Source organism: Macaca mulatta, chromosome 6 (genome assembly GCF_049350105.2).
Source record: "Macaca mulatta isolate MMU2019108-1 chromosome 6, T2T-MMU8v2.0, whole genome shotgun sequence".
NCBI classification, from domain to species: Eukaryota; Metazoa; Chordata; class Mammalia; order Primates; family Cercopithecidae; genus Macaca; species Macaca mulatta.
In genome coordinates this window covers 72,543,225-72,560,068 of record NC_133411.1, presented here as the reverse complement: position 1 = coordinate 72,560,068, position 16,844 = coordinate 72,543,225, and the positions used below count along the sequence as shown (strand labels likewise).

The following is a 16,844-nucleotide window of genomic DNA, read 5'->3' as shown; positions in this document are numbered from 1 at the left end:
CCAAAATGTCTCTGATGCACGATTCAAGAAACATTAAGTGCTTATTATATATCAGGGACCATTTTAGCAATAAATTTGTATTGCTACCTAAATTTTTCCTACCTCAGCAATATTTTGGTGAGGATAAGGGAAAATGATTTATTCTTTAATTCTAAGATAAATAGGACTGTTCATGGTAATGAAAAAATAGGAATATGATATAAAAGATGAAAACTCAGAAAATGTCTGTTTACTGACAATATGTAAAAGAGACAAAAGGCCAGGTGTAGTGGCTCACGCCTGTAATCCCAGCACTTTGGGAGGCCGAGGTGGGCAGATCACCCAAGGACAGGAATTTGAGACCAGCCTGGCCAACATGGTGGAACCCCATCTCTACTAAGAATACAAAAATTAGCCGAGCGTGGTGGCTCATGCGTGTAGTCCCAGCTACTCGGGAGGCTGAGGCAGGAGAATCCTTGAACCCGGGAGACAGAGGTTGCAGTGAGCCAAGGCCGTGGCGCTGCACTCCAGATTGGGTGAGAGAGCAAGACTCTGTCTCAAAAAATAAATAAAAAAGAATTTTAAAAACCCCATCAAGTTCCCAGATTTCCTCAGCTTAGTGAGTGGATGGCAAGACTGGAAATAAGAATTCCATGCCAAAATGGAACACTTCAAAATGAGACCCACTAAGGGAATAAAAGAGTCTAAAACTCAGAGCCTGAAGCCCCAACAATCAGTCATTTTGGCTGGAAACTAGAAATCTCATGAGGGAGGCAATTTAGGTAATTACCGTGATGATTTTAACGCCATTTGTGGGAGAACAGGAGCTCTTGTGGATTTATTGACAAGGGATTTCAGTATTTTAAGAAGTAGTGTTTTTGAGATTGGTCTGATAATCTCTTCCGGATCTCATTTCCTATGATTTCTTCCCATCTTTTCTCCCAGCCTCAGTGTTACTTTCTTAGGAGTGTCCCTGTCACTCCAGGGGGAGGCTGTCTCTCCTTCAAACCCTTCCAGCACTTCCTACCATTCCCCACCCTCACCCCCCGTGCTCATTGATGTCCTGGAGTGGAGCTGGTGGCCAATGCCATTCTTGTGATGGGGAGTCCTGCCCCTGCTAACATGTCCTCCCCTGGGAAACAGTAGGTCAATTCTTGAAACACCCAGAATTCAGCCCACCCAGACCTGGGTCAGAGTCTGATCCCATAGGGTCATGTCTAGGACTTGCATAGTCAAACAACCAGGAAAGAAGGTGCCCCCAAATGAAGCAATGTGAGTAAATGTGGTATAGGAAAAGAAAGACTGAAAAATTAGGGGTCCAGAGAAAAGTGCTGAGGCCTCAAGAATGCAGAGCCAAGATCCATTTACATTCCAGTGGCGGCTTCAGTAAGGCCATAGTTTTGTTATTTTTTTCCTTCCTGCCTGTTTTCCTCCTCTTAGTAGCTGAGGAAATCTTAAAAACCCTCAAATTGGCTGTGTGCTGGCTGAAGAGATCCTTGTTCTGAAGTGTGTCCGGGGGAAGAGAGGCTCTGAGTGGAAATAATAGTTTGTGGCAGTAGAAAAGAAGGAAAGCAATCCTGTGGCCAGTCCAAGAAAGAAGGGTCTGTCAGGAAACAGCACAATATGGTGGCAAGAATAAAGATTCTGGCACCAGAGAGACCAGTGTTCAAACTCCAGCTCCACCAAACATCTTGACCAAATATCTCAACTTTTCAGAACCCCAGTTCACTATAAAATGGAGATTTAAAAAATACCTAACATTTTGAGTTCTCTAGAAAGTTTCCAAGTGAGCTTCACCTAAAATCCAGAGACAGCTCTGGAATCTATTTGCTCTGGACAGGACCAACATGTTGGAACCATAGGGAAAAGGCAAAAGAATCATGAGGATCTCAGTCCTGACATTCTTGAGTTGGTAAAATAATCTCAGCTCCCACCCAAATACACAGCTGGCTCTATGATGAGGCCAATCTGTGAACAGGTTGGTCTCTGTTATTTGCAAGTAAATTGTGCTTCCCAGTCAACATACCAGCCTTTAAAAACAGTATCCTCCCGGGTTGTAGGTAAACGTTATTTCAGATGAATCATATTCATTTCATCATGAATATGATTTAATCATGAATTATATGTGCAAAGAGAACAGCACATAGTAGGATCTTAGCACATTTAAACTCCTAGTTCTGTTTCCCCATGGTTCAAAAGAGACAATTAGTGTCTCCTGAGGCTTACCTATGGCAGAGGCCTATGACTGTATAACTAAAAGAGAGAGGACATTGCTATTTGCTCTTCAAAGTTCAGCCCAAGTGACATCATTCCCTTTATGAAGTTGTTTTCCCTGGCTACACCCAGTCAGGCAGAGCTGATTACTCTTCCTCTACTGTATCCTCTGCCTACTTCTATTGCAGAGTTGATTCCATTGTTCTGCAATGATTTGTTTAATGTCTATCTCTATACAGAGGCTGGGTGATAAGCTCCTCAGGGGCAAGGGCCATGTTGATTCATCTTTATGCTTCTGGAGGCTCTCACAATGTCTGGCCCATAATACGTGTTCAGTGTTTAATGAAAGGAACAAATGAACTAAGAGGAAAATGAGCAGGAAGGAGAGGTTAATGCTGGTCGATCTACCTTTACTTCTTTCTCCCACTCCAGCATCCCTTTTCCTCACTCCTCACATCCAAGCTCCATACTCTTCCCGTCTCCCCAGTCTTGCTAGAGATCCTGCCCTAGGCCTCAGGAAGCATGACTTTGGCTTATAGATTAGGAAATTTGTGTTCTCAGCAGACAGCTGGTATGGAGAGAGATGTATGCAAATCAGATCATAAAACTTGCAGTCAGGGAAATTACATGACACCGCACTGGCTGCTGGGACATTCAGGAAGTTGCTGTGTGAGGCTTCTGAGAAACTCTTTTAAGAAGGGCCACATTTAATCGGCTTATGTCTGTGCTCTCTGCCCTTTCTACTTGCCTGGAACATGGATACAATTTCTGAAGCTGCAACATCAATCTTGGGACCTTGAGGAAAAGCCCCAGAGAACTACAGAAATCTCAGTCATGATGTTCTTCAATCATGAACCAATGTTGGCGATCCCTACCCCTTTAGGTATTTAATTATGTGAGAAAAAGCCACCTTTATATGTTTAAGTCACTGATGTCTGGCCTATGTTACTGGCAGCTGAAGATAATTCCAAACCGATAATGCAGTCTTCAAGGACATTTACCTTGCTGTTGGCTGCTGCCTCAAATGCTTTTCTCTACAATTATCGTAGGACTGGTCCCTTCTCAAAGTCAGATATTCAGTTCGAATGTTACCTTCTCAGAGGCGCCTTTTTGACCACCTATCAGAAGATAACTACCCACACTGCATATATCATTCCTTAACAATATCATCTTGTTTTCTTTTCCTCACTGCATGTATCACTATCTGAAATGCTCTCTTTTGTTTGTTTCTTCTCAATCACTGGCCCCACCCCCGCTGCCACCACCACACACACCATAAATATAAGGACTTTATTTTGTTAAAAGCTGTTGTATCTACCACACCTAGAAAAGCACTATGAATAGGTTCCCAGAAAGAAAGATGACTGCTGGAGTTGGGCATGAATCTATTTTCCCATAGAAAATACAGTTATATATGATGAAAAGGGTTGTAATTTAGGAAATTATGGGTTAAATACTGTTTATGACTTAAGTACTATGTATAACATTGTTTATATGGGATAATGAGTTCCAAGTCCAATTTCCCTTAATGAGCTCATTATGATCTTGACCATAGATCATCTTGTAGTTTATCCCCATCTCCAGAAAACCCTTCCTGCTTCCTTGAGTTTTCTAGCTGCTTCCCACCTTTTATTCGTAACAGTTTATCAGATTTTAACTCCTTGATGAAATTTTTTTCTTTGATTTATTTACAGAGGTTTAAACATTTTTTTTAAAAGGGTCTCAATCTCATGTAGATTTTTTAAAAAATTGATTTCTTGAGTGTCACTACCTATACTCCTTGCAGGCTCTACCCCATTTCACATCCTGTCTTGTGAAAATTATACTTAAGTCCTTTCAAAGCCAACTCACCTAACTTCCTGCCCTCCCAGTGGTTTCTAAACTTCATATCTTTTCCATGAGTTCACTTAAAAGCAGCAAAATCTTTTTTTCAACCCTTTCCGGACCCTTTCCCCTGTTCTGCTTTTCAGTGTGAGGAGCATGGCAGACTATAATGAGAGTGCAGGTAAGACCTTGACATGCAGGGGAGTGAAGTTTTTCTTTTACTGTCTAACGAGTATGGATTTACATATAGAAACTATATATGTAGATGAATGGAATAGGGTCACTCTGTTACACACACTTAAGGAGTAAAAACTAGACCAGTTTGAGGAAGTGGAATGTTTAGAAGTGAAGTGGTAAAACATCCAGGAATATAGGTTGGGTACTGTGACAGAGGTCGTTAGTTGTTTCCCAATACCCATTCTTTCCGTTTTCCTTAGTAATGAAATCCTTTTTATTTAAGGTGGCAATGAAAAAAGACTGTATTCCCCATTCTTGCTTGCAATTAGGTGTGACCATATGGTACCGTTCTGGAAGTTTTGTTTGAAACTGATTAAGGAGTGCTGACCCATCTGGACATGGTGGCCTTTTGCCCTTCCTCTTTCCTTCCTCCTTCTGTGCTGGAACATGGACGGATGGCTGAACTCCTGTGCTCATCTTGCCTCATAAAGCAAGGTTGAGGACAGAAACCATAAACAAAGAATGGGCGCAGAACCATCTGGTTTCATGGAGCCACTGTACCAGTTCCGAATTGCCCAACCTAGGACTTTTTTTTTTTTTTTTTTTTTTTTTCTGGGCAAGGATAAACCCTGGTGTCTTTAGTAATTGCTACTTTGAATTTTCTGTTAAATATAGCCAAGTATAATCTTTTTTGATACAGATGCACACTTGGGAAGCTTTTAAAAATACCCCAATGCCCAGGCAGCATCCCAGGCCAATTAAATCAGAAACTCTAGGGATGGCACTAAAGCATGAGCAAATTTTTAAAGCTTCCCAGGTGATTCCCATGTGCAGCCCACGTTGAGAATCGCTGTTCTAGGCAGATAGGCCTCATATGTTGCATGTTCAACAATCTTCTGGGAGATGCAGTGGTGCTTGTTAAAAATTTGGATTTCCTATCCTTACCTCCCCAGAGGTTTCGGTTCTTCAGGTCTGAGGACATCCCACCCACGTGATTCTGATACAGGAAATCTAGTTTCAAATTTGAAGAAACACTGCTTTAGGCAATAGGAAATCTTTAGAAGTTTCAAAGCAAAGAAGTGACAAGATCAGAGAAGCATTTTAGGAGGAGGATTAGCCTGGATCTACTGAATAAATTGAAGAGAAGAGGTGAGAGATTGAACTCAAGGGGACCAATTGGGAGGTACTACAACAGCTGATGGCCAGAGGGGATACATTTGTGAACTAAGAGGTGGCCACAGAAATGGGGAAAAAAAAGAAGGCACACAATAGACACTGAAAAAGATAAAACACTACAGGACTTGGTACCTTATGGGATAAGGGTGGGGGCACTTCAAGATATTCTCAGTAACTGAAGAATACATGAGGGCTTTGGCTTCTTCCGGGTTAGTATATATTTCCCCTTGTGCTCAAACTTAGATTGGTGTAGTTTATCAGTTTTCTATATATCTGCAGCTGCAAATGTTAACTTGACTTTTGTTAACCTGATTGTATCTAGAGTCTTCTATTAGGTTGAAAACATATATTTAGGTCAAGAGTGGTGAGTCACGCTTATAATCCTGGCAGTTTGGGAGGCTGAGCTGGGAGTGTTGCTTGAGGCCAGAAGTTCAGGAAAAGCTTTGGCAACATAGCAAGACCCCAGTCTCTGTAATAAGTTTTTAAAAAATTAGCTGTGTCTCATGGTGCATGCCTGTAGTCCCAGCTACTCAGGAGGCTGATGCACAAGGATTGCTTGAGCCTAGGAGTTCAAGATCAGCCTAGGCAACAGAGTGAGACCCCATCTCTAAAAATAAATAATAATACTAATTATTATTATTCGCTAAATTAGTTCTATTTAAAGGCTCAGATACTTTATCCTAACCAGAATCAATCTCACAAATAAGTTTACTCTGTGTGTGTGTATTATATATGTATATGTGTGTATGTGTGTATATATATATGTTTGTGTGTGTGTGTGTGTATGTACGCATATAGGCAAGTAATTAAATGTTTTTCATAAAGTTTTACCTTTTCTAAAGTCATGTTTTATAAAGCAAAGGAAATAAACAGGCAGTTTAAATACTGTTCTGGAGCTGTGCTTTCTATAGGTGTCTTTTTGGGATAAGACACAGCTAAACTCTCAGGGCCTAGAATTTTAAACAACAGTTCGAAAAGGTGATCTCAATGGTAACTGATTAATTAACTATTCAATATAAAGTGTCCACTAAGCAGAGAGATGTTATGGTAATATTTTATCAAATAACATAAATTAAATATAATTACTTTATGAGTAATTCTAAGATACACAATGCCCGCTGATTTGTCATAATAATGAACACCTACGCCTCAGAAATGGCTCTTAGGTATGCTCTTCGAGTCCTCTGTTATTTAAAAACCAACATATTGGTTTTAGAATTATATTAAAAAAATAGTTAAATGTAATAAGATGTAAACGAATGTAATCTCTCAATTCTTACTAAAGTCTGTATCAAGACCCGGCTTCTGTTAAGAATAAATTTTAAAATACCAAGTAAACTTAATGAATAGAGAAGACAACTATATCATCACTGAGCTTACCACTCAGGGTGCAAAGATGAGTGAAACAGTCTTGCTCTCTTGCACTTTAGAGTACACATAATAAAGTGACAGTGAATTTTTCCAAAGTTAGTTTTAGATTTAATTTTCTCTCTAATTGGAACATCTATTAAGAAGACTCTAACAAGGTGAAAGTCATTAAATCTGTTCAAAACATAAAACGGCTAAACTTCAATAGGCAATGGGGGAACACTTGTCTAGATGCCATATCACATTTAGCTGAGTTGCTAATAATAGCCCTCTTCTTTAATCTGGTGTGAGTCAGAACCTTGTCACTTGCTCCGGAGTATGCTTATGGTCCTTAAGCAACAGTATTAGCATCATTGAGGGTCCACCACCTGCTCAATTCTCTCATGCACACCAGGGAAAGTGAATACCCCCTGTGTGGGTGTGGATTGTCAGTTGCTTCATCAGCTCTCCCCAGTATTGCCTCTTGTAGCTGGTTTTGGTTTATCTTTATAATGTGATTAAAAGTTCTAACTGTATTAGAGACTCAGTATCTTTGTGAACAACTCCATTTCATACAGAAAACATTCTATTCTATATTCACACACTCTACCCTTATATGAGTTACGATCTTGCAGATGATTAAATATTGGGTCCTAGGATGGCTTTGTATGAAAGTACAGAGAGAGTATATAGAAAGTCCCAGGCAAAATCCCACCTCTAGTTGGGGCAAAACAACCCAAAGTGTGTATTTAGCTGCAGATAGGTCAAGGAAATTTGTCATGGGTTAAATTATGCTCCCTTTCCCCCAACCAAATTCATATATTGAAGTCCTAACCCCCTAGTATCTCAGAATGTGACCTTTTTTTTTTTTTGAAAATAGGGTCATTGCAGGTGTAAATAATGAAGCTAGGATGAGGGCATACTGGAGTAGAATTGGCCCCTAATTCAATATGACTGGTGTCCTTGTGAAAAAGGGAAATTTGAACATGGATGCACACACGAGGAAAAGGCCATGTGAAGCTAAAGGCAGAGATACTTCACCAAACTGAATAAAGTGAAAGATGGTCAGCAAACCACCAGAAGCTAGCGGGGAAGCATGGAGCAGATCCTTCCTCATGGCCCTCAGAGGGAACCAACCCTGCTGACACCTTGACCTTAGACTTCCAGCCTCCAGAACTGTGAGACAATAAATTTCTTTTATTTAAGGCACTCCGTTTGTGGTACTTTGTCACGGCAGCCTTAGCAAACTAATACTGAATTGTTCTTCCATCATTATCTTTATGGGTAGTATATTCTTTTGGTATAGACGAAACTTGCCTTTCACTATTTGACCAGTGAGAGCTAAACATTTTAAAGCAAAACACCTTTAATAGGAAGAGAAAAGAAAAGACAGAGTGGGTGGCCTGGCATGCCTGCCAACCACAGGTCCCTTTTACTAACGGCAGAGGCTGTCACTGCCCACATAAGGCCTCCTCCACCATGTGGATCAAAGAAGGCTGAGAACTGCTTCCATGGTCACCAAGCTCTTCTTCCATACTCTGTCACCACACATCATTGCTGCTGGCTCAGCCAGTGTTGAAAGGACTATTGCTAAGCTGCAATACTTTATTCTCCCTTATCTCACTCTCTCACCTCCTAACTTCCTAACAAACAGAACAAGGGTAGGAACAAGAAACCAACTATAAGTGGGACTGAAAAAATCATGGCAAAAAATTAAACGCAAATCGAAACCAAAACGGCCCACCCCAACCCCCCAAGAAAAGGCAGGAGGAGGAGAAGGAAGAGAAGGAAAGAACATGAGGAAAGAGAAGGAGAAAAGGAGAGAAACATAGGTCTGGTTGGTCAGGAAAATCATTGCTGGAGGGAAAAACCTGAAATAGGAAATTAAGATTCTTCTTGTGAATGTTCTATGTTTGGATCTCAACAAATTATTTCTGGAATTCAATCATCAAACTTCTTGCATGATATTTATTTTTCCATAGCTCAGTTCTGTAAACAAGGTCCATGTGATTCTCTATGAATTAACATAGAATAATGAGATGAGCAAGCCAGGAGATTCAGAAGTCATTCAATGTAACACTCTCATTTTGGCAGGCAGGGAATTTAACAGACTTGTCCAATGTCATATAGCCTATACCAGAACTAGGCCAAAAGATTTTGTAAATATTATTTGATATATGAAGAATCTAGGCCGATTTATATAAAAAATTTCTAAACTACTTTTGAATCTTAACATCTCCATATAATTGTTATAGTATCCCAGAACAGGCTTTTTGATAGCCATCTGGGAAACTTCAACCTAGAAAATGTCTCAGAATATAATATAAGAAACCAAGGTAAGCAAAGATTTACTCCAGCCAAAGTATTCATTTGGAAAATATTTGATGGATTAACACTTTTGATATAAATGTATCTCGACAATCTGAAATTTTAAATGTCTTATTATATTACCACTAACTTGCACTTAATAGCATTTACTATATACTTGCAGTCTCCTAACTACTTGATCCTCGCAATGCCACATACTCTGGTCCCATTATTCATTAACTGCATTTTGCTGTTGAGGAAACTGAAGCAGAGAGGGAGAGACAATATCTTTGCCTGACTTCATACTACGTGTGACTAGCAGCACAGCCAGACTGCGAGTCTGGCCCCAAAGTCTATGTACTTAACCATGGTACCAGACTACCACTAACCACTCTGTGAATCAATCTGCATACAAATTCACACATGTCCTTAGCAAGTGGTAAAGCCTTGTCTAATCTGACTTAGAATCAGTGCTCTTTCCCATCACACTCTACTGTCTCTCATATTGTCATACTTAAACTTAAGATCTGGAGTAAATCCTTCTACATTTAGATTCTCTTGAGAACCATTAATCAAAAGCAGCAGTGTGAGAAAGATTCAGTCCAACACAGACACCGCAGAAGTACAGCAGCACAAAGAGAATCCTGACCACCAGTGCCCCAGCCATAGCAGTAACTCCCGAGGTGTGCTGAAGGATGTTGGCTCCTGGGGCCACTCGTACCTTGTATGCTATGCTCATCTCTCCTCATTCTCAGGTGTGGTTGATGCAACAGGTACTAGACCAGGGAGCAGGAGATCCAGGTCCCAGTCTTAGAGCAGCCTCTGACTGGCAGTGCCATTGACAGGCTGGACATGTGGTCCCTGCTTCACATACCTAGCTCAGTTAACTCTCTCAAGTACCCCACGAGCGGGCATGACACTAGTTTACAGATGAAGGAATTGTGGCTCAGAGAGTTAAGCATTCCATCAAGGTCATAAAAGATGATACTCAGTCCAAGTCTGCCTGACTTCAAAGTCTTCACGTATTCTTTGTCAAGTTGCCTCAAAAGTCACTTAAATCCTCTGAATCTTAGACTTCTCAAATATAAAGTGCCATGGAGCCCTAGGGATTCTATGAAGTGTCTAGAAGTCACTTTGGGTAGGAAGTCCAAAAGGCAGGACCTGGCCTACTCCTGATATGCACATGGACACACACACACACCCCAAGCAGTGCAGAGTAATGCCACTATGACTGTCTTTATAAATGTGGCTTTCTACATTTAGATTGAAGGGAGGATTTGCTGCTAAAAAAGTTTGAGGCCCATTCTTGCAAGTGATCTTTAAGGCCCCTCTTAGCTTTAATGTCTGGGAGAGGGTCAGAGTTGTAAGGATACCATAACTTTAGTAAATCAAGACAGTCAGAGGAGACTTTGTATTCACCTGGCTAATTCTGTCAAGAATGCAGATATCTGATGCCTTTGAAAGAAAAGGCTGTGTCTGAACTCTGCTGATCTAAACACAATTTGAGAAACTGTGTTGATTGTATTTGTGAAGATGGCCTTCTTATACAGGGCCAGTCAGAAAAAACGTAGTCTGAGTTTTCTTCTGCTGTGAGCTCCACCGTTCCTTGAGGGTTTCAGTTGGTCAGGGATGAAAGGTATATAGCATTAGTGGCTTGTTTAATGCTAACTCCTTGTTTTTCCTCTTCTTCTCTATCTTGCCTCATCTTCTTTTTACCCTGTCCACCTTCAATCCTGTCTACCTCCTGTGGCCCCAAAGCCAGCTGGCAGACCAGGAAGTGGGGGTCTGTATTGGTAGAAAATGAATAAATTCACTTACTCCTTCAAGTCCTGCCTTTCCCGCACTTGTATTCCTACACAGAGCAAAGCATTGGTGCTTAAACAATAGCCATGAGGCAGGTGTCTTGAGGAATGCGTGGGGAGCCAAGTGTTACTTTTCCTCCACCCTATAGCTCATACCCCTTCATTAAAAGCTACGTATGTAGAAAATAATAAAGTTGACAAAATAAAAAACAACAAGTGTTAATGATGGTGATGATGATAATACCTTTCTAAAAAACAATTATTGGGGTATACTTTGTATGCCATAAAATTCACTCGTTATTAGTTACAATTCAATGACTTTTAGTAAATATACGGTATTGTACAACCATCACCATAGTCCAATTCTGGAACATTTCCATCATCCCAAAAAGATTCCTCGAGCACATCTGTAGTCTCTACCTGCTCTCGCCTCCAGTTCTAGGTAACCACTAATCTACTTTCTGTCTCTATAGATTTGCTTTTCCTGGGCATTTCACATGAATGGAATCACATGATATGTGGTATTTTGTGACTGGCTTTTTCAGTTAGCATACTCTTTTTAAGATTCATTTATATTTTATCGTGTATCCTTTATACATAGCACCTTTTTGAATGGCAGCATTATATAGAGGAAAAAGCATGAATATCAGAAGCATGCAAACATGGGGCAGAATCAGAGCTGTGTCACTTCTTAACTGTGTGACTTTGAGCAAGTTCCTCAATCTCTCTAGACCTATTTGTAGAATAAGAATAATAATCCCTCCCTCAGCTGAAAGGGAATAGCTGGGTTGTGATGACAAATAGTGGGCGCTCAAGAAATCCAGTTCTTCTCTCTAAATTTCACCAAAAACCTTTGCTTTTCTCATCCCTGCTTCAAACTTTAAAGTGACTCCTACAGCCTCCCTACCAGCCTTCACATCAAGCTTGAAACAAGAACCCACATAACAAGTGATATCAGAAACGGAATTCCGCCAAAGGGAATCACATCCTTCATTAATGGAGCCCAGATGGTGAGGAACTAAAGGGATTTCCTTCAATTATATTGCTGTCATCTTTTATAACGAATGTCAAATTGCATTTAATTATTATTGTAAGGGGGGAAATGTGTCAAATTCTATCCTAGAATATTTTATGGAGTTGGTTTTCCTTTGGCAAGGCTCTAAGAACCTTATTTTACCATGAATTCTTATAAAACTGCACCCATTAACATCAACACTCAGATAACATGCAAGCAAGTAGCAAAGAGCTAAAAACACCAGAGTAAATAAAATCCACCTCATGCCAGGTGCCATGGTGCATTCTTGTAGTCCCAGCTACTCTGGAGGCTAAGGCAGGAGGATTGAGTGCAGGAGTTTAAGACCAGCTGGGGTAACATAACTAGAATACCTCTGAAAGAAAAAAAAATCCATCTGAAATCCTCCAAACTCAACTTTTAGCCAATAGTTTCGGACCTTTTCTTTCCTGAACCTTTAGAAAACTCTGAATTTCGTGTGTGTAGCAAAATAGACTGAATCGAACTCCTTGTTCATTCCTCCAGCCCACCTTCTCTGATTAGAACATGTTCTCATTTTGAGTTCCAATTCAAAGGGATCCTAAATGCAATCCAATCCTGTAATCTAGGACACAAAGTTTACAGAGTTGCTACTCCTTAGCCCTGAGAGAAAATTTCCTGTCCTAAATCTGCTTTTCCTTTGGAATTATTGTTTATCTGTGCCTTTAAATTTAACAGTGCTCCTTCACATTTCTGATTTTTTTTCTCTCTCTCTCCTTGTCTGGGACTGATCACAGCTGCATTTCTTCCCCAAACTCCCGAACCACTTAATTCCCTTCCATTACCCAGATTTACTTCTCGTTAAGAATAGTGTAAGAGTTAAAACAGAAAAGGATAAGGCTTCTCAATATTTTTACTAAATAAGATAGGGTTATAGCATATTTTGTTTATCCCTTTCTTCAAGGAGATGAGTACAGCATATCATTTTTCATGATATAAAATGCCTGTGGTCAAATGTGAACTAATTATTAAGAGAGGCAATATATGGCTTTCCAGTCTTTATAAACTAGTATTAGTCACTATATATATTATTGGAATTAAAGATGGCAAACAGTGATTCTTTCAAATAAGTAAATTAGATATAATTCCTACAAGTGATCAATTTGTAACATTATCAGGTGAGTCTGACCAATTTGAACTCCTGCTGTGATAAAGATATACTCACATAGATAAACAGATAAATGCTATATCCAGTTTGAACCAAACACTTAATGTATCAATGCATTTGTATAAGGATTCCTGTGTTTCCTTGCTCTAAGTACTTATCTTGAAAATAGAAACTGTTAACAAAATCCATGGCTAACTTTTTTCCCAATATTAAGAGATGAAAGAAGGAGTAGGTAGGATCCAAAGACAGAAGTTTTCACATACCGAATTATCTCCTAATACAGGCTTGAAAAAACATAAATCTGATGAAAATAAATAAAAATTTGGGGGACAAAGTCATCTTAGTTTTACTGAGATTGTGAATGTCCCCAATCTTTAAAAACTGTTCTTATGCTAAAACTTACCCCTTCAGATCACCACAGTGAAGAGTAATTTATATCTAAGACCTTATTTTAGGGATTTTATTTTAGGCGGTATCATAGGAATTTATCTCATGGTATAAATAGTTTAGTAAATCTGGGATTTGGGAAAGATTTTTCTCTATAGCACAGGCCTTTTGTTCAGCAGCAGATGACAAAATAATTTTGAGGCATGATGATTTAACTTCAATTTGATGCCCAACCATCCACCCCAAATCTTATGCTCCAAATTCCAGTATGTGGCCAGAGTATTGAAAATTAAGTTTTAAAAAAATCACTTGATCCAAATCTTCTAAATATATATACATATATACAAGAATGACATAGCCTTCAAATTGTGGTTTGGCCTATAGTTTGTGTATAGCTCTCTAAGAGAATTTCGATCTCAAGATTAAAATCTCAAATATGTGGAGATCATCTCTGAGGCCTTGGCTACCATAAAATTCTGTCAGCATCCATGCATCATGTATAAGAATTACCAAATAATGCCGAGTCTCCTACCCTGAGATGGCAGCCAATTTTTGGTGTGCCTGACGGGCCATTTCACAGCCTTTGGTTCTTGTCTTGTGCATTTCCGCCCGGAGTGAGGGGCAGCTGACCGAGACATCCCCAATAGAAATGACCAGCTCTCGGTACAGGGCCACTTGTGTGTTGAACTCTTGGACAAGCTGGAAAAGAAGTGAGTTTTGTTTTGTTTTGTTTTGTTTTTTTAACCAAACATTTCTCATCAGAAAGTTTCCTATTTTGGAGTACATAAACAGGGGCCTTCACTGACCCCTCAGTCGGCTCCCCAGATCTCCAGCTAAAGAACCTAGGAATGGTTTAAAGCAGAAGCACCAAAATGGCAAGTCTCTTTGTCCAAGGCAAGTGTTTATTTTCATAGGCAAGCCTGGCCATGGAAGCTCTAATTCCAGACCTACTTCCCCTCTCCCTTTCAGACTCAGTTTCTGAAGAGCAAGAAAGCATATTTGGAGGGCTACCATGCCACTCCCAGGCCGACAGAGAATGACGCTGGGGAGTCCTACGTAGACGCTCCCCTCTGCTACTGCTAGGACATGGCTTTTAAGTTGCATGGCGGGAGGGGCGGGGGAGGCCACAGGTAGGGTGTAATAGGCAAACCGTTCACCTCTTGCTGGGCCACTGAACCTCTCGGCCTGACGGCCTGACTGGAAGACCAGCTACAGCCTCTGCGCTGGAACCTTCGACCCCTCGGTAGCGCCCCGTGCGCTGTATTTGGGTTTGTTTGCTACTCTCTCCCCAGAAAGCAGCATCCCCACCTCCTCATCTCTCCCTCCCCGGTGAGCGAGCCAGTTCACTGTGTCTTTCGCATCCACCATTCTTCGAGGGGGTAGAGGCACAACCTACAGTCGCTGATCCAAAAGACCCTTGCTGTGACACTTCTCTCTGCAGGGCCATTACGACCGGGGTGTCACCCTGAATTTGGGGGACTGCAGATTTAAAAATAGTGCGTGTGCCACGTGATCGGCATTGAGGCGCTGAGGGTGGGGGAGTGGCTGGCACTCAGGCAAATGATTAACATACATGACTCCCCCCACCCCCTCTCAATTAAAAAAAAAAAAAGAGGCGCAGTTTTCACCCACCATCTTGCAGTCGTCCAGGGCTCGTTGGGTTTTGTGGGCGCTCTCGGAGCCGCTGCCCCTGCGCTCCCAATCTCCGCTCTGCAGCGGGGGCTTGCTGATCTGGAAGATCGAGGAGCGGGTGGACCGGCTGGGGCGCTTTTTGCGCCCATTCGGTGCAGAACTCATGCATACACATCCACCAAGCCGAAGCCGCTGGTGCAGTGCGCCCCGGCGCGGGCGGCCCGGTTGTTGCCCTGGGCGCCGCCGCCGAGCAGCCGGAGCCTGGACCTGAGGCGCGCAGCTCACAGTGCTGGGGCTGGCTGCACGGGTCGGTAACCTTCAGCTTGAAGGAGAGCCGAGGAAGCGCTGGCTGTGCCGTGCAGCATCGCTTCCACTAGCAGCGAGGAAGGGGCGCGATCAAGTTCTGCTCAGCAGCATTGCCGACCCTGTCCCGGGAGCTGGGCGCTGGCGCGGGCTCGCACTGCCTTCCTCTCGGCATGGATTGCAAGGCTGGGCGAGAAGGAACGCGCCGCCCGGCGGTTCCGAGTTTCCATTCAGGTGGGGGAGCAGCTTTCAAAGCCTGCGCTGCAAGGTGGGGGGCGGAAAGGGGTGTCGCTCTTGCTTCAGTGTCTTCCCGCAGCGGCACTCGGTTGTCTTTCCCCTCCCTCCACTGTCGCCAGGCCTGGAAGGACTGGCTGTCCCCAAAGCAAGCAATTGGTTCTAATCGGCTGCCTTGATCCCTCGTCTCTAAGGGCTCGTCTGTTTGAAGATCCCAGATGAATCTGTGGCGGGACTGGCAGACGCAGAGAATCGGTCCGGCTGACGTTGTTCGCGGGCCCGCACATTGATAGGACGGGAATACTAATGTGATCTGTCCATGCAACCCCCTTCCCCCTCCACACTTTATGCACTTATCCAATCAAATCCCCGGGAACATCAATTGCAATATTACTTCATCTGCTCTATTATTAGAAACGAAAAGTGTCATCAGAGTGGAGCACATGCCACATGCTGGGACCTAAACATGGATTTCAAATAAGCCAGTATGGGCTTGAGGCCCTCACCATCTGAGACTGAGACTGGGGCCACAGGAGGGGGTGCGGTTTTGCTCCAAACGGAAGACCTCTTGATAACCTAAAAGGAAAGCTTTGTTTCCCTGAGTTGTTTTGTTTTTATTTTGTCTTTGTTCATGGAGGGGGAAGGAGGAGCCAGTGAGGCAGAATGCACAGAGGCATTCGCTCAGATTGGGCCTCATCCCCATCCCATTTCAGCTAGTAAAGTTCTTAGTCTTGCATGCCAGGGTTTCAGGACCCGGCTCCTAGAGTTCCCTTCCGGAGACTTGAACAAATAAGAGCCAAGAGATCTCCCTGGACACTCAAAATGACCTTCTTCTCAGTAACCCAGAGGCCAACAGAAGTGGCCTAGAAAAGTGGGGATGATGCCTGTGTGAAAAGGAGTGGGGGTGAGGCCCTCAGCCATTTAAGTTCACCCTTCCCACTGGCATCTTCCTAAGGTTCTTCTGGGAGGAAGAGCTAGTGTTGTAGGCATTCAACTCTAAGGCTCTAGGGATGCTTGTTCTCTTGAATGATTTGTTTGGAGAGAGAGAGAAAGGGGTCTGCCACAGGAAAGCTAGTTATGTATTAGTAATCCTAATGAGAACAGATCAGAAGTTCCTGGTCAGTCTGTTAAAGGGATATGGAGAGTACATAGAAAGAGAAAGCCAGAAATAGCCAGGAAGCTTAATATCCTAAGGAGGGTGACTCTACATTTTTTTTAACAAGACAAGTAAACATAATGGGGTACTATAATAAGAGAGTTATTTGGTCTTTGTCCCCAGTTCCTGGTGCAGAATTCCTAAAAT

At 42.0% G+C, this 16,844-nt stretch overlaps 1 protein-coding gene across 3 annotated transcripts in view; it reads right to left on the bottom strand.

Moving 5' to 3' along the window:
• RGS7BP (regulator of G protein signaling 7 binding protein) overlaps positions 1-15,778 on the bottom strand; it is a 113,224-nt gene extending 97,446 nt beyond the window's left edge. The window contains exons 1-2 of one of the 3 annotated variants that reach the window (XM_015140026.3): positions 15,005-15,778; positions 13,905-14,071 (exon numbers count right to left, since the gene is read on the bottom strand). In XM_015140026.3, coding sequence (XP_014995512.1) covers positions 13,905-14,071; positions 15,005-15,169 — 332 coding nt within the window. In that variant the 5' untranslated portion in view covers positions 15,170-15,778. Of the gene's footprint in view, positions 1-13,904; positions 14,072-14,680; positions 14,856-15,004 lie in introns of those variants that run through there. The other 2 variants (NM_001266063.1, XM_078003810.1) reach the window with 2 other exon arrangements.
• Between the last annotated feature and the right edge of the window lie 1,066 nt (positions 15,779-16,844).